General features: G+C 37.2%; 1 protein-coding gene across 7 annotated transcripts in view; it reads right to left on the bottom strand.

The window, feature by feature from the left end:
* Positions 1–849: 849 nt before the first annotated feature.
* Positions 850–22,221, bottom strand: part of LOC118156516 (long-chain fatty acid transport protein 6-like) — a 24,624-nt gene continuing 3,252 nt past the window's right edge. For 4 of the 7 annotated variants that reach the window (XM_035310635.1, XM_035310636.1, XM_035310634.1 and 1 more), the window contains 10 exons: positions 21,461–21,939; positions 19,951–20,163; positions 18,992–19,150; positions 17,317–17,459; positions 13,091–13,285; positions 11,562–11,652; positions 9,803–10,001; positions 9,330–9,427; positions 6,565–6,695; positions 850–1,563 (listed from right to left, as the gene is read on the bottom strand). In XM_035310635.1, coding sequence (XP_035166526.1) covers positions 1,387–1,563; positions 6,565–6,695; positions 9,330–9,427; positions 9,803–10,001; positions 11,562–11,652; positions 13,091–13,285; positions 17,317–17,459; positions 18,992–19,150; positions 19,951–20,163; positions 21,461–21,938 — 1,884 coding nt within the window. In that variant the 5' untranslated portion in view covers position 21,939 and the 3' untranslated portion in view covers positions 850–1,386. The remainder of the gene's footprint in view (positions 1,564–6,564; positions 6,696–9,329; positions 9,428–9,802; positions 10,002–11,561; positions 11,653–13,090; positions 13,286–17,316; positions 17,460–18,991; positions 19,151–19,950; positions 20,164–21,460; positions 21,940–22,221) is intronic. The other 3 variants (XM_035310641.1, XM_035310640.1, XM_035310639.1) reach the window with 2 other exon arrangements.

Below are 22,221 nucleotides of genomic sequence, written 5' to 3' on the forward strand. Positions count from 1 at the left end.
CCCATTCTGTATACTTTTTTTATTTACCAGATGTTGAGTAGACCATTTCCATTGGATGTATTAGGTCTTGTCACACATGGACTCTTTTTTTGTAATTTGGAGTTGCTGAAGCACAATGAGTTCTTAAAAGATACACCACCTCATGCTTTGTCCATCAAAGAAAAGAGGGAGCATCATAGATCTTTATGATCACATCAAAGTTTGTTTGTTTGTTAGTCAAACTGCTTCTCATATTAGATAATACACATTTGTGGGGTACAACTGGCTTCTGTTTGTTCAATAGACAAGTAGTGTTTTGGCCAGTTACCACATTTCAATTCATTATGGCAGTAGTAGTGGTAGCAATAGCACATATTGAAAACCAAGAAAAAATCTCATTTTGTGTCTGAGAAAAGTTATCTGTGCAAGTCAGTGAAATGGGCTACAAATGGGAGAAGAAGTAGCTTAATATTATAGCTGTTTTATTTATCTGATCAGGTGAATTTAGGAAAATTTACAGGGAGGTTTTCCCTCAGCAAAGTACGAACTTGCTTTTTAAATACAGTAAAGTATATATAGTCCAGGAAAGTACTTCAATAGATATATTACTATTGTATTCTCTGATCTGTTTCTGCCTGGGAGTCTATATAGCACCTTTTAACCTGTTCTAGATGTTCACTTCCAGCAAAAGCTGCAATACAAAATGTAAGAGTCATTTCTGTCCTGCTTGTATGAGATTTCTATTTCAGGAGTAATAACAAAAAGGAATAGGTCATATCACAGCATGACTGAATTTTTGCAAATAGTTTAATCTATATCAGTGCTGGTCTAAATTGGGGAAAATGATAAGATAATTAAATACTACTGCTATATTTTAACATAGAATATTTATTTTCAAAAAGAAATCTGAGAGTGAACACCACATGAAATATTTCAATTACACACATATCAGATAATTAACAAATATTGAACTGACACCTATATGTAGTACCTGTGCAGTATTTTGCTTATGCTTCTGATGCGCTTTCTGTATTTTATTAATTCCTTTGACATTTAATCTTTTCTGCTTTCTAAAAGCAGAATCAGTATTATGATCTAAAGTAGTAAAATATTCAACTAAATTAAGATACTGGTGGCTTTGACAAAAATAATTTTAATCAGCAAGATGTGTAAAATAAAAATTTCTATGTGCAGCCACTGGAAGCAACATGAACAGGTTCAATGCAGCTTAAACAATGCGCATAACTTGTGGGTCAGTATTATGAAGGAGCAAACTATCACAGTAAGACTAACTTGATCATTTTATGGTTTTAGAACAAATATTGTGTATTAATTTTTGTTGAAATTATTGCAGGATTATGTTCAAAATTTACTTTCTGTATTGTAGAACATTTTTATTTGTATACTTTACAAACATATTTCACCAGAAACCACATTCTTGTATATCTCTCTTGTCAAAGGAATATAGGAATGTGAAGGTTCATGCAAGAAATACAAAGGTTCAGATATAATTTCTGGATTAAATCCTTCATTCACCAAATGCATTTTCTGATGCTTGAAAGTTGGTGTAATTTGCATAGCATCCTAAAAAAAAAGAAAGAATTCAAGTAAAGTGCAATATTTCATTTCACCCTGTATCAGTGAAAAAAAAAATGCAATTACTGATTAAAATGGATCATACAATTTTGCTATAGAATGTCTTCATTTAGAAGGAGTGACATGGTTCACAGATGCAGTGTAATCTAAATCTAAAAGTTCCTTTTATTTCGTATTCATCTCTCTAAGAAAGCAACATTCAAGCTGTGTTTCAAAATAAGCATTCTTTAACTTTCATTAGGGCAGCTGATCACAAAATCTGTAGTTTATGAAACACATGTTGGTGGTCTGCAGAGAGCTACCTGATTTTATGGTACTGGCTCTCCTCTGATTTCCAGCTGCAAAACTTCATTTAAGAAATTAAATACAAATCTGTTAAATGCCTTCCTGTGTTATTTTTATGTGTAATCAGTTGCTGTAAAAAAGTTACACAATTGCCAATTCATGAACAAGTTGGTTGCACACAATAGTTAGTGTATGAGAGCGGAAGTGGTGTATAAAATAATCTCTCTTAAAGAGTTTGAGACACCCGATCTCAAGCATTGTTATTGTACATTATTTTCAACTTAGCCTAAATTTTCTTTTTTTTTTTTTTTTGTTGAAATAATAGGTAACTTTTCAGTTTATATTTGTTTTTGTTCTCTTGATTTGTGATATAACTGATTTCCACTTCCCCCTGCTATTCTATATCCATAATTCTCAGATCATTTTGTCTTTGGCATTTGGGCTAAGACTGCTAATATGTTTGCAAGTTCATTCACTTTCTTGGCAGCACTAATGATAGGAACCACACTTAGACCACCAAGTCATTTCACACAAGTACTGAGTAGCTGCCAGATGGTAATAATATTCAGTTATTACCAGCTGAGCTTACTTCAAGTTGAATAGACAACATGATTTTTTTCCCACTGATTATTTAAAATTTCAATGATTACGATTAAAAGTTTAATAAATACAGGTTAAATATTAACTTAAATATTTTAAATATGCATTATGAATACAGATTGTTGAGATTTTTTTTTTTTTTTTGAAATTATCCTCTGATGTTATATTAATAAAGTCAGCTTTTTTCACATGGGAATACAGTTTTGGGAAAAACAACAACAAAACCTGAACAAAAATGTAGTACAGAAATTAATCCCTGGATCCTCTCAGAAACCTCTTCCTAATGCTTTTTGCAAATAGAAAAATAAATTACCCAACAGTTGGGTGAAAAAAGTACTACCTCAGAGCCTCAGAACATCCTGCTTCATTGTCCCTATACTGCATTTCTTTTATAGTCGTCTGCTTTTCTTTTAGGTTCAACTCAGAGAGGTTGAGAAGAACAACTTTCCTTCTCTCTCTTTTTAACAAAATCAATTGACCATGTTTGCAGGTTGCATTAGATAGAGCCTACTTATGAATAGGTGAAAAGATTTTCAAGATTCATTTTATCTTAAGTCCATTTTTGAGTAAGAATTTCATGTTTTTGTTTGTGATTCTTGATTAGGATTAACTCCAAAACACTTTTTTTTTTTTTTTTTTCAGAAGACTTCATTTGTAACATGTTTTTGATTATTTAGATTTTATTATGAAGTTGGCTTTATTTTCTTTAATAAGATTTTGCATATATTGAAATATTCATTTATTAGTACCAACAGTGTATTACTTTTTACTAGTTGTTTCAGAGATGATTTTGGTAGTAAGCTCCCTTCAGTTAGCTAAAAAAAGGTTTAGTCAAAGAACGCATAAAATGCAAACAGGTTTAAATGGTTCCACATGTACAGACACTAGAGCTCCTCATAGGTATTCTGTATTTAATAGAACTATAAAGACATGTCTGTTCCAAAAATTTTTCCCAGAGGAGAGCATTGCTGTTCTGAAGAACCACAGATACTATACTTACTGCCTTACTGCCTTTAGTCTACACTTACTGCCTTTGAAGATGTGTTTACTTAGTACAGTATCCTCCATTGGTGAAAAAAATAGCTTTCCTCATTTTTTTAAAAAAAAACCTTTTTCATTACAATTCTCTCTAAATGTATACATTCTCTACCTCTTCCTCCTATCCAGACTCACTCCATTACAATTCCATCCTGTTCTCAATCCAATCTGTAGCTTTCAGAAAATTTATCTATATTGATGGGGAGACAAAACTGTTAATGTGCTTCTCAACATCCCCTGACAGTAGAAAACTGTCTTCTATAAACTTTGTGATGTGATGCAGGGCCCCTCCCTGCTTTTCACAGTTCACGCTCTCCTGTCCTGCTGCAGAAGGTTGTATTGTGGGGAGAACACAAGGGCTGCACTTTTAAACTGTGCTTTTAAGTGAATTGTATTCCAGGTCTGCTTTTATACAGTGGAGCACATGGGTACATTCTAGTTCTCTGATTTAGAGATCTTCACTGTAAAGTATTTATCTTGCTGTCAGTTGCAAAGCCCTAGATATTTCACAGAATCACAGAATCACAGAATTTCTAGGTTGGAAGAGACCTCAAGATCATTGAGTCCAACCTCTAACCTAACACTAACAGTCCCCACTAAACCATATCCCTAAGCTCTACATCTAACCGTCTTTTGAAGACTTCCAGGGATGGTGACTCAACCACTTCCCTGGGCAGCCTGTTCCAATGCCTCACAACCCTTTCAGTAAAGAAGCTCTTCCTAACATCTGACCTAAAACTCCCCTGGCGCAACTTTAGCCCATTCCCCCTCGTCCTGTCACCAGGCAGGTGGGAGAATAGGCCAACCCCCACCTCTCTACAGCCTCCTTTAAGGTATCTGTAGAGAGCGATAAGGTCGCCCCTGAGCCTCCTCTTCTCCAGGCTGAATAAGCCCAGCTCCTTCAGCCGCTCCTCGTAGGACTTGTTCTCCAGGCCCCTCACCAGCTTCGTCGCCCTTCTTTGGACCCGCTCAAGCACCTCGATGTCCTTCTTGTAGCGAGGGGCCCAAAACTGAACAGAGTACTCGAGGTGCGGCCTCACCAGAGCCGAGTACAGGGGGACGATCACCTCCCTAGCCCTGCTGGTCACACTATTTCTGATACAAGCCAGGATGCCGTTGGCCTTCTTGGCCACCTGAGCACACTGCTGGCTCATATTCAGCCGACTGTCCACTATCACTCCCAGGTCCTTCTCCGCCTGGCAGCTCTCCAACCACTCATCTCCCAGCCTGTAGCTCTGCTTGGGATTATTATGCCCCAGGTGCAGGACCCGGCACTTAGCCTTGTTAAACTTCATGCAGTTGACCCCAGCCCATCGGTGCAGCCTATCCAGATCCTCCTGCAGAGCCTTCCTACCCTCGAGCAGATCGACACTCGCACCTAACTTGGTGTCATCTGCAAACTTACTGAGGGTGCACTCAATGCCCTCATCCAGATCATTGATGAAGATGTTAAAGAGGACCGGCCCCAGCACCGAGCCCTGGGGGACGCCATTAGTGACTGGCCTCCAACTGGATTTGACTCCATTTACCACAACTCTCTGGGCCCGGCTATCCAGCCAGTTTCTAACCCAACGAAGCGTGCGCCAGTCCAAGCCAAGAGCAGCCAGTTTCTTGAGGAGAATGCAGTGGGAGACGGTGTCAAAAGCCTTGCTGAAGTCAAGGTAGACCACATCCACAGCCTTTCCCTCGTCCACCCAGCGCGACACTTTGTCATAGAAGGAGATCAGGTTCGTCAAGCAGGACCTGCCTTCCATAAACCCATGCTGACTGGGCCTGATCGCCTGCTTGCCCTTCAAGTGCCGCATGATGACTCCCAAGAGGATCTGCTCCATGAGCTTCCCTGGTACTGAGGTCAAACTGACAGGCCTGTAGTTCCCCAGGTCAGCCCTCCGGCCCTTCTTGTAGATGGGTGTCACATTCGCTAGCCGCCAGTCAGCTGGGACCTCCCCCGATAGCCAGGACTGCTGATAAATGATGGATAGTGGCTTGGCCAGCTCCTCTGCCAGTTCTCTCAGTACCCTTGGGTGGATCCCATCCGGCCCCATCGACTTGTGCACATCTAAGTGCCGTAGCAGGTCACCAACCAGTTCTTCGTGGATGGTGAGGGCCACATCCTGCTCCCCATCCCCTTCCACCAGCTCAGGGTACTGGGAATCCAGAGAACAACCAATATTGCCGCTAAAGACTGAGGCAAAGAAGGCATTGAGCACCTCCGCCTTTTCCTCATCTCTTGTAACTAAGTTTCCCCCTGCATCCAGTAAAGGATGGAGATTCTCCTTTGTCCTCCTTTTTGTGTTGATGTATTTATAAAAGCATTTTTTGTTATCTTTAACGGCAGTAGCCAGATTGAGCTCCAGATGAGCTTTGGCCTTCCTAATTTTGTCCCTGCACAGCCTCGCTACATCCTTATAGTCCTCCCTAGTGGCCAGCCCACTTTTCCAAAGATTATAAACCCTCTTTTTTCTCCTAAGCTCAAGCCACAGTTCTCTGTTCAGCCAGGCTGGCCTTCTTCCCCGCTGGCTCATCTTTGGGCACATGGGAACAGACCGCTCCTGCGCCATTAGGATTTGCCTCTTGAAGAGCGCCCAGCCTTCCTGGACCCCTCTGCCCTTCAGAACCGATTTCTTTGCTGCTGTGTCAGTAACAGTGGGTAATAATGACTTCAAGAACAAATACTAGGAGAAAAGTTTTGAATGGATCATGCCATCTGAAAATGTATTATGAAAACATGTGGACACTGTTGTCTACAGGCAACAGTCATGTGTATCTGCTTCATCTTCCATTAGCTAGAAAAACACAATAGCTGAAGAGTTTAGAAGCAAAATCCAACTTTGCCAAGTTATGAACTACATCTAAGATTTGTAAGTACAAATGGATCTTTAAAGCAACGTATACTTTTAATTCATCAAATATTTGCTTCATTTGGCTTAATGTCCTCTGAATGTTAGACATTTTGTGTTTCACTTCTTGAAATTGTTTGTAAATCACTTTCTACTTTCTGTGATTATAGAGAACAATTTTTATGTCAGACCAAAGATAAATACAAGTAGGAAATGATTGTCTTACCATGATTCTCACAAAGCGTGGGCAGGCATAACTTGGAAGAAAGTCCACAAGATGCTTATAAAGTCTTTCTCCATCAAAGGCTTGGTTGGGTTTAAGCACAACAGCTGCCATCCCTATTCTTCCTTCACAGTCTAAAGTAAAAATAAATAAATATTAATTCAATATTAATATTATTGATAGTATTAATATCACAATTAATTTATAATTAATACAATTGATATAATTAATATTAATATTAATAAATATTAAAATCAAATAAATAAATAAATGCATTGTTTATTTATTACTTTTGAGGGGATTTAGTACTGATTTAGTACTGATCTGAGAAAGATTTTGATACTTTTAAATATCTGCCCTACCCTCTGAGGCATCATTCAGTATAAGTTACAAGATATATTATTTTGTAAGACTTACTGTTACTTTCAGAGTTTCACTCAAATAAAAAATGTCACCAATCTATTTTTTATTAGTAAGTCTGTATAGCTGGGAGCTGGCTGCTGGATTTTCTTCCTATCTTGCTCAATTTTAATGTTGGTATCACAGAATCACAGAATAGTCTAGGTTGGAAGACACCTCCAAGATCACTGAGTCCAACCTCTGACCTAACACTAACAAGTCCTCCACTAAACCATATCCCTAAGCTCTACATCTAAACGTCTTTTAAGACCTCCAGGGATGGTGACTCAACCACTTCCCTGGGCAGCCTATTCCAGTGACTAACAACCCATTCAGTAAAGAAGTTCTTCCTAATATCCAACCTAAACCTCCCCTGGCGCAACTTGAACCCATTCCCCCTCGTCCTGTCACCAGGCACGTGGGAGAATAGACCAACCGCCACCTCGCTACAGCCTCCTTTCAGGTACCTGTAGAGTGCGATAAGGTCACCCCTGAGCCTCTTCTTCTCCACGCTAAACAATCACAGCTCCCTCAGCCGCTCCTCGTAAGACTTGTTCTCCAGACCCTTCACCAGCTTTGTTGCCCTTCTCTGGACTCAATCAAGCACCTCCATGTCCTTCTTGTAGCGAGGGGCCCAAAACTGAACACAGTACTCGAGGTGTGGCCTCACCAGAGCCGAGTACAGGGGGACAATCATTTCCCTGGACCTGCTGGCCATGCTGTTTCTTACACAAGCCAGGATGCTGTTGGCCTTCTTGGCCACCTGAGCACACTGCTGGCTCATATTCAGCTGACTGTCAACCAATATTCCCAGGTCCTTCTCTGACAGGCAGCTAACAACACAACGTGGTAACATAAAATGAAATGAGTAACCACTAGTTCAATAAAAAGATGAAAGGAGTTCCAAAAAGACTAGTGCAGAATGTAGAAGTATATGATACCATACTTGTTTTTTATATGAAATCTAGTGGTTAGATAAGTAATGATGACTATCTTTTGCTTTAGTTCATGGACAGATTAGAGAGAAATAATGGAAATAGTGAACTGCAAACAGCAAATCATGTTCCATGTGAAAACAGAAATGTAAGACTGTTAACAAATACGTGACAAATATAGTTACTGCTTTCTCTTAGTTCAAACAAAAGTAATAACTCTAAATGGAGAAAAGATTTAAATTAGAAGAAATGAGCTGCCAGGATCAAGTATGCCCAGAATGAAATAGCAGCTTTGTGATGCGACCAAGGCATTGGATGTATAAGTATGGATGTTCCCTTTTCTTGAAAATTAATTGACAGTTTTTTAATTAGCATGTTTTTTAAAGTCTCTTTTGGTCATTTGTGAGACTCATGTTGATTCAGAAATATGAAAGAATTTGTTAATACTGAAACCCAGAATAACTGGGATTGATAACGAGGTTTTGATTTGATAGTGTATGCTAGTCACTGTCCTGAGACAGCAGAAGTCTTTCAGGAATCCTTGTCAACTCATGTCATCTACAGCTTGTCCACTGTAGATTAAAAAGAAATATGCTTTCTAAGTTAAATTACAATTTTATTTGTGTCCAACTGAATAATGCCATCTCTCATAAATCAGCATGTTGGCATTTGGTAGCCACCTGATGAACAACCATTCAGATTATGGCCTGTTTTCTGTTTACTTTTCATACATCCTCTTTTCTTTTGAATCCATTGAGTCTCCTATTTCTTAAAGAGTAGCTGGTGTCCTGGTTGCTTTTTCTTTATATGTATAGTGCATAGTTTCTTTTACCATTATACTGTTTGCCTTCTTCCAAAGGAAGCACAGAACAGGTATTCAACACCACAAGAAAGTTTGCCTTCTTTAAACTGTTCATTCTGATTATGCATATTCTGAGCTTTTCTATGTCATCTTGTAATCTAGTTACCCACAGATTTTCCACATGGTATTGCACATCTTATGAAGCACCATATGCCATTGGGAACATTCCATTTATGAAAAAATATGGATCTTCTAGGACTACTTCTTACAAGATAGTGACAAGTGTTTTCAGTCATCTTTTTATATGCTCTCTGTTTTAGCTTTTTTCAGAGTAAAGGATGTAGTCTAAGAGAAGTCTTAATTTGTGGTTTATAATTTTGTAATTCTTACATCTATATTACAAGTTTTAAATAATCCCAAATTTTCTGCTATTCACTACAAACTTTCAGCCTGTCGTCTTTAGCATTTTACTTTTACTCAAATTTCAAAACACTGTAGGGATGCTTGAATTTCTGAGTTGATATGACTGATTTACTTACTTATAAGTTTGCATTCTTTTGTAAGCAAAGAAAGGACTGAGTATAAAATTACTATTTTAATTTGTTATTCTGAAATTATAAAGAGTGTCTTACTTTTAATGTTTACACCATAAACATTAGCTTCTTGAATGAAGTCCATCATACCGATAATTTCAGCAACTTCTACAGTGGCAACATTTTCCCCTTTCCACCTGTTGAAAATATTTTTAAAATAAGATAGGTTTTAGCTAACTAGATTTTTCTATACATGGCTATACGTGATGGAGCCCTACTTTTCTTGTTGACTACTGTTGTTCTTGGCTGAAGAATGCAGACAAATAAAACCTTTTCTGATTTAGAGCCTTCTCTTCTGAAACCTCAACCTTAGAAGAAAAGGAAGTGTCATTTGGCTCAAATTTTAAAAATTGTACTGCCTGGGTGTGAATTTTGGTGAATTTTGAATGAGATACTTAAGGTTCCTGTTAAAACAAAATTCATTGGGTTAAAGTCTGATCTGTGTCATCTGGTTCTGCATATATGTGATTTCTTTCAAGCTCGCTGGATTTACGGTTAACTCTATACCACACCTGAAAGTGTCTCCCACTCGGTCAGTGAAGTAGAGGAAACCATTCTCATCCATCACTAGGAGATCTCCTGTATTAAAATATACATCTCCTTTCACAAACACGTTATGTAGGAGTTTCTTCTCAGAGGCCTCATTGTTTCCAATATATCCAGAAAATGGGGCTTCCTGAGTAACTTGGGTAACCAGAAGACCAGGTTCACCTGCAGGCCATGAAAGGGTGATGAAAAAAACAAAACAAAACAAAACAAACAAAAAAACAAACAAACAAACAAACAAAAACATATTAACAGTAAGCTATTTAGAGCATAAAGTGTTATATTAAAAATCTTTTTGAAAGTCACATCTGGTCTACTCATTTTTATATTTCTGTAACTATTTCCTGAACAGAAGAAATAGGTGAGTGGAAGAGGGTACATAATATGGCTTCCTTCTAGCAAATCTAGCTCTTAGGAAGAGCTTTGTGGTGTACAGTGCCCAAGGAAAAAATATTCTGTCATTTGAAAATGATGCTGGTAGTCAACCAGTACCGATGGGGGCAAAAGACAGTGCTTGACTTTCCTGTGTTTTATCTTTTTCCAGAGGATAGGGTTGCTAGAGCTCTCAGCAGTGTGCTGTTGTGGAAAACACACATCGTAAACCATGGTGGGACATTTGATGGTGTGCCTAGGCCTCTGAACATCACAGAGTTCTTAAAGTCTGCAACATTTCCCTACTGGGCAACAATCCTTGCTGCTGTGTAAGTCCCATTTATACTAAGGGCAAAGCTCCCATTGTTTTACTGGGATTGGCTTGGACTATCCTTTTTAATGCATTTTTATTGTTCTATACTATGATAGGTACTGGCTTAGTTCCCAGTCTGCTCTGTGTTTAAAACACATTTCCAGCTTCTATAGATTTTTATTGTTTTTCCTTCAACAGATTTATGGAGATGCTTTCAAACAGTTTTCTTCAGAGCTGTATAGCTGACTCATAGCTTCATATTTGGTTCTCAGTTTGAATTCTAGATGTGGAAAGTGAAAGGAAAGCTCATACAGATATTTAATGTGACTATAGTAAAATGCACTGCTATGTCTTATGTGTGAACCAGTTTTTAGGATTTTTCTACAAATATATGTATATATTTATTCTCAGCTGCAAGGAAATACTTTTGGCCTGGGAGCTTCAGATATTTGGGTAGTAGTGTCCCATTCTAAGTAGGAGTTAGGAAATGTTATGCAACTCTAGGTACAAAATATTTGAAACTGTTTGGGGGACTTAATTTAAAAATATGAAAAATATCATCCAGATTTTGAAATTATATTGCTCTTCCTCAGAACTTAGAGGTGTTAGAAAGCATCTGTAAATAACAGGTCTCACAAAACATCTAGGAATTACCATGTCCATTGTATCTGGGAAGAAACAACAACAACAATAACAATACAATACTAAGAAATCCATTTGTTCAAGAATATGATTTTTTTTTTTTTTTTTTTTGCAGCTGAGAATAAAAACCTCCTGAGCCCAAAATATTATTTTCTTATATTATTGCATATTTGGATACTTAGATATATTGTCAATATTTGAATATTTTATTTTATACATTATCTACAGGTTCCTATTTGGATCTGTTTATAATATATTTTTCCCTGTTTCATTTTCAAGTTCAAAGTCTAGATCAAGAACCTATTGTGCAAAGAGCAGAGAATTAATCCCTGGCCCCAAAACCCACCATCTCAATTGAGTTATCTGATAATTAATATACAACTGATAATTCTCCTTACCTATTTGTGCTTTCTTACACCTTCCATGTTCATCCTTCAGAGGTTCTTCTTTTGAGATATCATATTTCAACAACTCAAAAGAATGTAAGAACTAAATAAAATAATTTTAAAAAGTGCATATACATGCTTAAAAACCTCGCTGTCTTTACTTTATTCTTGGTCAGATAAAAATGTAATAAAACAGATAAAAATTAATGGATAGTTCCCAATTACATTTGAGAGATTTGGAACAGCCTGAAATACACTGAAATATATTAACAGTATTCTGAGAAGCTGTTATCAGAAAGTGTTCATATCATAGTAAGAAATATTAAGAATACAGATGAGATGTTTGTCTACTTTGATGATAAAAAATCCATTATTTTAGAATATGGTCTGATTTGAAAAAAATATATATAACATAACACAGTGCTTTTGATCAGATTGTTGATCTTGCTTTAAACCTACCACCAAATTCTAAGTAAGAACTTAACATTAGTGAAATGAAAATAAAGAAGATTTTCTGACAAAAAAAAAAAAAAAAAAAAAAAGAAGAAGAAAAAATCCAAATTAAATTTACAGGCATCTCAAAAATTACTTCTGCCAGATCAAAGTGGAAACTTAGAGGTCAATGGTTTGATTTAGACTTTCCTGCCTTTGTCCCCTGTCCACACAGTTAAGATTGCTAAAAGATCAAAAGCATCGCAGAGTTATTATTATGGCCATGGGAAGGCATTTTCAGCATCTAAGATTAAAAGCAGAAATCATTTGGAAATCATTAATTTCTTTTTGATGTTAACTGATCTGAATCTTTAGTACCATTTGAACAGTATTTTATTGTAGTATAATATTCACAGTTCACAAAAAGTCTGTACAAGTAGGAAAACATTTGAGACTGCCATGGTATTTTTATGAGTGAAAGATGTGTATCTCCAGTCAGAGTTTCAACAGTAGTCCTGTATATAAATTTATATTTCAGGTAATTTGATATTTTTATCTTCTAGTTGCTGGGTTGTGTTTGTTTGTTTGCTTGTTTGCTTAACTTCAGAGAAGAAAGTGCTTTTTTTAATGACTGAAAAAGCAATCATTAAATTTGTGTGGGTTTGCTCTAGAACATGTATCTCCTGATTTATACCAAAAGTCAAATCAAAACTAATTTCTGACTCATTACTTAATATGTGTGGGTTTTGAGGATGACAAACTCCAGTGAACACTGTTTTTAATCATTACTATGGACATGTACTTCTATATGGTCTGTTCAGTTTAGTTTTGTTTTGCTTTATTTAATTCTGGAGGAAAAATTGGCAGCTTTGGCAGACTTTTTTTGTGTATTTATTACAGGGTTACAATATATGTACAGAGAACAGAGTCAAGTAAGGGAGTAAAAATAAGATTTCCATTTCCACAAATCAAACTTTGGACTGTAGTAAGCAGTTCCTTCCTTGTACATTCTTCTGCCATTGACCTGCTCCTTTTTTTTTTTTTTTTTTTTTTTTTTTTTTTTTTTTTTCTTGGCTGACTAATTGATTGGTTGACTTGTGTACATTTACCTTTGAGAAGATGCCAGCACGTCCCACAGCTCCTATCTTATTTGTATAGTTAAAGAAACCAACATTTCCTTCTGTGGATCCATAGAATTCAAATATTTTAATTGGGCCAAACCTCATCAGGAATTCTTTCCAGACAGCAGGCCTTATACCATTTCCTAGAGCAATGCGTACTTTGTGAACTCTGTCCCCTTCTTTCTGTGAACAGCAAAAAGAAAATGGATTTTAAATACCTCTAGACATCTAAAATTTTCCATAGAAGATGAAAAATGCCATTTTGACTAAAACCATTTAAAGGAAGATATTAGTTTTGTAAAAATAGAACAGGAAAACATTAGAATTAGTTTGCCTGAGGTTGAAGGACTTTCATAAGGCAAGAACTTTATTTTTGTAGTTCACCTTTGTTTTTTCATGTAGAAATGCAGTGCTTGTGTGACTGAGCACTGGAACAGATTGCCCAAACAGCTTGAGGAAACTCCCTCCTTGGAAATCTGAAAAAGTCATCTGGATATCATGCTGGACAACCTTATAAGGTATCCCTGCTTGAACAGAGGATTTTGACCAGTTGACCTCCAGAGGTCCCTTTCAACCTCATCTATTCTGTGATTCTGTGAAATTCAGTAACAGATGTGTATCCTACAAAGTTGAAAAGATTCATTTTATCTTGAAAAAAGTATATATATTTTTTTTTAGCATGTTCAGTATCACATTGGATCACATGGAAATTCTTTTCTGAAACAACTGCATAAATAACAACCTATCTTAGAAAAAAACTATGACACATTATGGTTGATTCTACATATGACAGGCTCAACATAAGCCAGCAGTGTGCACTTGCAGCCCAGAAGACCAACTCTGCCCTGGGCTGCATCAAAAGGGGAGTGACCAACAGGTCAAGGGAGGTGACTATCCCACTCTACTCTGAGACTGACGCCCCACTTGGAGTACTGCATCCAGGTTTGGGGCACCCAGCATAAGATGTAGACCTGTTAGAGCGAGTCCAGAGGAGAGCCACAAAGATGATCAGAGGGCTGGATCAACTCTCCTGTGAAGATGGACTGAGAGAGCTGGGGATGTTCAGCCTGGAAAAGAGAAGGCTCTAGGGAAACTTCTTTGTGGCCTTTCAGTACTTAAAGGGGGATAATAAAAAAGATGGAGAAGGACTCTTTACTTGGCTAAATAACAATAGAACAAGGGGGGATTGTCTTAAACTAAAAGAGGATAGATTTAGATTAGACATTAAAGGAAGTTCTTCATTGTGAAGGTAGCAAGGAACTGAAACAGGTTGCCCACAGTAGTTGTGGATGTCCCATCCCTGGAGGTGTTCAAGGCCAGGTTGAGTGGGGTTTTGGCCAACCTGATCTAGTGGGTGGCATCACCACCTCTGGCAGGGGGGTTGGAGTTAGCTGACCTTCAAGGTCCCTTCCAACCCAAGCCATTCTATGAATCTATGATGTTACTTGGTATTAAATTTAACAAGTCTGTCATGTTGCCTAAGGAACCTGGAAAAGTAGCATAATGATTTAAATCTCCTCAACTGACCTCATATATCTAGGAGCACTTTTAATCTTAAGATCAAATTCAGAAAAGCTGGTAATCAAAGTTGGAGTCAAAAGTAAATCTTAACGTGTCATGGTTACATGTCAGTTATGTCATTATTGTACAATATTCAGATGTTTTCAGCATTGGACCAGACTGCTCAGCTCATATATAGACCTGTAGTCCTCACTTTTTCTGGATATATAGGTAGGATTGAGTGATTAATCTCCTACCATGATTGAACAACAACAGAAAGTAAGAACACTAAATTATTTCGGGTCCACAACAATGGTTTCCTCAAGTAAAATAGATGTTTTTGTTTTTGTTTTTCCATTTTTGGTGTGATTTGAAACTTATAAAATTGTAATAATAAAAATGATTTCTAAATAACAAAGTTGATTTCAAAATGGAAAGTTGAAATAGTCTAACTAACTAGAGTTACACTGAAATATTCTAAATGATTCAAAGTGTTTTAATGTTTTCACCTAATATTGAGATAAAATTGTTTTGTGAACTCTGGGTTAACTGATGTTTTAATTTTACACAGCACTGCATGTCTGACAGACAACTAATATGTATTTTGTCATGATATGATCAGCAGTAATGCAGACTAGATTCCACTTGTTAAGACAGGAGTGGAAATTTCCCTGCTTCTGTTCAAGTAGCTCTGCTTTCTTTTGTCATTGTAAAGGTAAACCTGAAAGGACAGCATAGCACATGATGTGATCAAACTCCGTTAAGAACAAGTTGGTGGGCTGGTTGGGAGAACTCCTTTATATCTAACATTGTATCTTCTTTAACACCTCATCTTCAGAGGAAGATAATGCTGTTTTGTTGTTGTTTGTTTGTTTTTTATGTATGTGTGTTTTTGTTTTTGGTTTGGTTTGGTTTTCAGATAGCTGGTGTTACTGACTCTAAGACTTGAAGTAAATTTTAGAATGTTCAGAGATTATAAGGTTAAGAGAAACTATTATGCTGGTTTCATCTTCACATTATTTCAAATTTTAAAATGTATTTGAAGTTTTATAGTTCTCTTTAAAAACACTCCTTGGCACATAGTCTGTTTTGTTTGTTGCCTCATATGGGGTACCATGTTTAAAATGTATTTTTCTCGTAGGTACATGGATGCTAGATCAGCTTCCTATAGACATGTTCCAGTCAGAGCTGGGTTCTAGTTGCAGAGTCCTCATCTGTGTAGCCCTAATCCTGGGCAACACCAAGACGGTTTTGGTCTGGCATGCCACAGCACAAAGCGTTTAAGTGAAACATATTTGCCTGACTTATTGGAATAAGCAGGTCTCCTTCACTGTGGAAGACTCTGTGTGGTACATAATAGTTTATAGGTAGCACACATTGGTAAGATAACTGATCTTAACAGGTCTCTGTATCTACACTGATCCATTTCTGTTGACATCCTGAATTTCCTTAAAAGCTGGACCACTGTTCAGTTTTTCCTCTTTTTACCAGTTGCCAGTTAAACATAAATATCCTCTCTGTTAAATTCTTGTTATTGAGCCAAGTGAAGGAAGTTCTTCATGCCTTCTCATGCAGGAGAGACCTTTACACAACTAGTTCTGTCTAGTTAATTATTCCTTTGTTGTTTGATCCATGGACTACTGACATAATGTTTGTACAGGCTCGAGGTCTGGCCAACAGCTTTTCTAGCTTGTTCCCTCCAATGTCTTTTTGTCTTTGACCTGTCTCCTACATCCAGACCACACAAAAATAATTCTCTGTTCAAATCAGCACATGAATTCTCTCAGATGTTGCTTTATTGCTAGTTCTTGTGCCAATCTCTGGGCAATGAAGTTGGAGAGCATTTTTTAACCTTGTGCTTGTACATGATGTTTTCTGTGGTAGGAAACTATGTCACCTCCCTTCAGTAATTTCCTAACTCCCAAGTATAAAATTAAAAAAATTAACCAATCTTAGTCACTTTCCGCCATGACCTATAAACAAGCATTGCAACATAATAAATATTTTCAGGCTTACATTCTTTCTTTTCTGCTGCTGCTCTGCTCAGTGACGTCGTACTTTTGTCCTAAGTCTAATCATGATTTAGCTCCATGCCATTCAGACTATTGTTGCAGGGGCAAGCAAGATTTTGCACCACGCTAATAACCATATGCCTTTTACAAGGATGATTCTATAATCATATTCAGAACTATGGAGCAAAAGGTGCATTTGGAGCAACTCATCAGGAAAAAATATACATAACAAAACAAAACAAATAAAATAAAATCAGCACATCCAAAGCCATGCAAAAAATGAATTATCAACTACTAAGTACTGGGTAGAGTAGCCTTCTCTTAATAAGTAATTAGTTTGGAACACAGCAATGCAAGTGGTTAATCATTTGATCTGGTTCACACTCTTTTGGTCACCAAGTCTGATAAAGCATCTCCTGCTTATACCTTTTCCTTACTGACCTGCCACTTGCCTATCACTCAAATAACAAACCAACATACTTGGCTTTACAGAAGAATTGGTGCTAGTTTGTAGGAATAACTCTCCCATCCTGCCAGGCTCATGCCTGCATAACTCCAGTAAATGTACTTACATGTACTTCAGTGCTATTGTAGAGCTACAAGCAACACAAGGTCCAAAATTTGTATCCACTATAAAACATTAAGAATATGATACCATTGAGAAATGAATAAATCCGTATCACTTAGAAAATACAGATTTTCTTGTAAAGGAGAACTTACACTGGGCTGGTTACAAAGGTAACGACAGAGCTCCCCAATGTACAAAAACATTGTCACATTGTATTTTCTACACTCATTCCAAAACTGGCTTGCAGAAAATTTCTTCTTCAAAACACAAGTTGCTCCTAGGTGACAAAAACAGACAAGAAAATTCAAAATAACCATTAAAATCTATCTTTCCTTCTACTACTACTGTTAGAGATAAGTTACCATTTTCTAAATGATAAATTCACCTATTTAAATAAGTTGTAAGCTATTTCCAGCAAATTCTTTCTTCAAACATGACTAGTACAACGGATCCTTGCTTCTCATATTTTTCAGTAATATCTAAAAACCTACAGTATAAGAAGCAGTAGAAGAGAATCTTTCAGTCATCTCCAGTTATTAGGAATAGGCCCAAACCTAACCAGTTTGTTTATGTCAAGATGGTTACTGGTGTAAATCTGAAAAGAGAGCTTGCGATGGGAGAGAAGGTAGCTTGCAGTCTTCTTTATTTGTGTGGGCAGAGAAACTATCTTAGAGACTTTATTATTTTTGTCTAGCTCCCCTTTTGTGTTTCATGTCAACTCATCACCCACAATTTGTTTTTGCAGCTCTAAGTTGTTTCATGCTTCTCATTCCAAAACTAATCCCTTCCTAGATTTCTCATGTCTCCCACCCTGTTCCTCTTCCATATTTTTTTCTAAGTGTTGTCAGCTAGGAATTTCCAATTTCCTTGTTTCTCTCCTTTCCAAAAAGTGTTTCTGCCTGAGTCCTATTTGTCCCACATAAAGTTTCCCAGTGTCTTTCAAGTAACAAATCCCTTCTAGTTCACTTGTTCCTAGCTCTCCAATTCCTCCTTGACCCAGGTACCCCCTTTCTTGCAAGACATGAAGCTCTCAGAGCTTTTCAGCCTCACTCATGTCAAAGACTGCCTTGTTATTCAAAACACATACCCATCAGAGTCCCAGTCTGAATGGCCCATCTAAGAAAGCTGTTATTCTACCTTTCTCCCCCAAGACAAATCAAAGTTTCAAACATTTTCATACACTACTTCTCCCACCCCTTTCATGTTTCTGTTAGGCAGCAGCTGTCATCTGTTGCTGCAACTCAGCACACCTGCCTATGCTCTCCCTGAAGAAGCAAAGCACTGAAATGGCTTTTAAACAGCTCAGATGTATAATTACTATAGCAAAAACAAACAAGCAAGCAAACAAACAAACAAGCAAAAAAAATAAATGGGCGAGACTCTGAGGACAAGAAAAGAGGCCACATCCAAAAAAAAAAAAAAAAAGATTGATAGCCCTGTACATAAAATGCCAAGAAGTCCATTACCAGAATCAAAAGTGGAGACTCAGAGTTTTCAGGCTTTTGGTGTTAGGATACAATGTAATTTCAGGTTAAACTTAAAGAACACATGGAGTCATTTCAGAAATGTACATAATTCGAGTAATGTTATGTTGGATCTATGTAACAGCTGGTGTCTACTACAAGCTTCAAAACTACAAATAGATTTTTTTTTCCCACTGAGGAAGGTGATAAAAATGAGAAGGTAACAAAAGTCTATTGGGAAACATAATGTTGGAGTTACTCACCAAATGGAGTTAGTTATTCACTAAACGATAAGATGTTACAGCATTCTTAAGTTAATGAAATTTCACTTGAAGGTAAATATTACCTAATTCAATGCATCCACCGATGCCAAGAAGAGAAGCACTGATGTGGTACAAAGGAAGAGTGAGATACATAATATCATTAGAAGTTGCTCCACACTGAATAAATGCTAAACAGGCAGATAGGGCTCTTAGATGAGTGATGATAGCAGCTTTTGGGAAACCTGCAAAAGGGAGAAGAGCAAATAATTATAAATATAGTGCTTGCACTAATAATTTTGCTGCAAACATAGAATTATGTTTGTAATATACTGGGAGAATTGTTTCTTTCTTCTTAGTCTTTGTCTATCCTGTCTTTCAGTCTTCACCTCATATCTCCTTAGCCTCTCAACTTCTCTAAGACTATTTGATCCTTTCCTCTTCTTGACCTGGGAAGAAAAGTCCATACCTGTCACAGACCAGTGGAGACTGTGTACACAGTGTTCCCTCGACAGAAAGAAAGAAATGAAAAGGTTCTGGAGAACCCTTGTGCCTTGTATCCTCAGCTTCTATTTGCAGTAAGAGTAACCTTTATTATGAACTTCTCTGTCTTAACTTGAGGAAGGATTCTTCTTTCCTTCCTAGTGATGGAAAGTGAAACTTCACTATTCAGGTCAGTCACAGAGGAAAAGTTTCCTCCCAGAGCCTAAGCACTTGTGCTGGCGTTATTTCTTTCTAGTCTGAACTTGTGAATTTCTGTTACTATGAACTGACAGCAGCTGTTAGAGACTGACTTTACTGCCCTTACTTTTAAGAAATAAAGTTAAGGCATTGAACATCTATATGAAAATTCACTAACTGAAATTATGTAATTGTTATGGCAAAGTATAAATGGACTAAACAAATTTACTTTTAACTAAACAAATTCCTCCATATCTTGACTGCAAAATTCAAGTTCTGTCTTTTTGTGTGCATGTCTTGCTGCCAAAGTTATACCAAATGAAGTTTTGGAGCTGCAAGTGTACATTGTTGTACACATTCTCACCTGTACTTCCCGATGTGAAAATATACATGGCTGTGCATCTTCCGTTATTGACAGCTCTAAGGTGAGATGGAACAGGGTGATCAGGGACTTTGTCTAGCTTGTCCAGTATAGTGCCAACATGCTGGAAAGGAGAACTGCTGCTCATCAGCCAGACAGTAATATTGTTTTCCAAGAGATGAAAAATAAACTCAGTCTCTATTGATCCCAAACAATCTGTCAAGTTAAAAACAAACAAACAAAACCACTGTTATTAAAATAATTGCAACTACTTCCCTGATTGTCTGCACTGGAATTATCTACCCAGCCACCGTGTACTGTCAGTCACAGGACAACTCAACCTACCAGACAGGGAAAATATAATCGTGGTGTTTAATTAAAACTAATAATACAAAAACAATGAAGGTATTTATGCTCAATTTCTCTATACTTCTTATGTGGCTTTAGTTGTAATAGAAAAAAATTAACTGGTCTTTATGGCATTAAAATACAGGATTTAATTTAGTCAGTATGCTAAAACATTTGCACATCTTAAAGCTTTTAAAGTATAATACAACTAACGAGCCCTCACAGGTTCACATACGTGAATTATAGAAGTATTGCCAACTTGTATTCAAGCTGGGAAAAGAGGAGCAGAAATGTTAAATAAACTGCCCAGTATTACATAATATGCCAGTTAGAGGGCCAAAATTATATTTATGCTAAACTGTTTGCTTTAAGCAATGCTAACTTTGGACTACTACTGGGCCACTTCTTTGAAGCAGTTCTAAAGTGAGTATACATTTGTATATATAGATTTTGACTATAAAGAAAATGTGAGCCTTCCAGTAGTCAGTGTAGTTGTATCTATGTAAGCCAATAAAGAGAAATAGCAATGAGATGCTGCTGGAGTATATCTCCCAGCTGTTCACTTGCTCATGAGTTACTGTTCATGCTGTTACATTGTCCAGTACTTGGAGTTTCAGTTTTAAGCCTTTTATTATACTAATTAATTCCACATATGTTGGTGTATACATTTTAAATTCAACAAGTCTTTCTCATTCCCCTCCTTTTTAGCCAAAATATATGTATGTATATACACGTGTACTTATGGAGGTGAGCAGAGGGGCAGGTGCTGGGCTCTGCTCTCTGGGGACAGTGACAGGACCCAAGGGAATGGCATGTAGCTGGGACAGGGGAGGGTCAGGCTGGGTGTTAAGAAAAGGTTCTTCACCAAGAAGTTGGTTGTGCAATGTGACAATCTCCCCAGGGAAGTGGTCATGACACCGAGCCTGAAGGAGTTCAGGAAGAATCTGGACAATGTTCTAAGACCTATTGTATGATCTTTGGATGGTCCTGTGTATAGCCAGGAGAAGGGACTTGAGTTCCTTCCGAATCAGGGTATACTATGATTCTGCTTCTATATGATTCTGTATATGAAGTGCTTTCAGCTTTGAACTGTTCTGATTATCTATTTCTGATAGAAAGCCAAACACAATAGAAAGTAGTAAACCAAATACAATGCAGGACTTACCTTCTCCTATCACCACTGCTCTTGCTGCACATGTATTACAACAGTGCAGGAGAGATCTGGAGCGGACATTGAAGTTGAGGAAAGCCACCACACAGCCCAGTTTTGCCAGTCCAAACCAGACATGAATGAAGTCAGGTCCATTACCCATCAGCAGGGCCACAGTATCACCTTTTTTCAGAGCCCCATAGTGTAGGAAGACCTGTGCTACCCTGTTACTCCTCCTGTCCACGTCCTTGTAGGTATGCACATTCCCTTCATAGATGAGGAATGGCTTGTGGGGTACCTTTCCCACTCTATGCATGAAAAGATCAATTACTGAGAGAATTCCATTTTTTGCCCGTTTCTTTATCATTGATTTTAACCTCTTCCGCTTCAAGAAGAAGACCAGATCCTCCCAGAAATATGGGAAAAAAATCTTCAGAGAGACAAACAGCACCAGTATTCCTCCAGTAACTGTTGAAAGCCACATGCATGCCATGCTGGGGTGAAAATAATAGATTTGCTATGCTAGAGATATAAAATACAGTGCATTAATATAATTGATAAGGAGTTTTAGGAAGACAGACACTGCAAGATAATAAACTAATTACAGTCCCATCAAATAATTAGACAACTGTCTAAAATACTGTATTTATTGGAGTTTGCTAAAAAAAAAAAAAAAGAAAAAAAAAAAAAAAATGGATTTTTTTAAATTAAAAAAAAAATAAAAAAAAAAAAAAAAGGAGATTGTGCAGTTTAGAAAAACATTCTAAACTGAAGAA

This window comes from Oxyura jamaicensis, chromosome Z (genome assembly GCF_011077185.1).
Source record: "Oxyura jamaicensis isolate SHBP4307 breed ruddy duck chromosome Z, BPBGC_Ojam_1.0, whole genome shotgun sequence".
NCBI classification, from domain to species: domain Eukaryota; kingdom Metazoa; phylum Chordata; class Aves; order Anseriformes; family Anatidae; genus Oxyura; species Oxyura jamaicensis.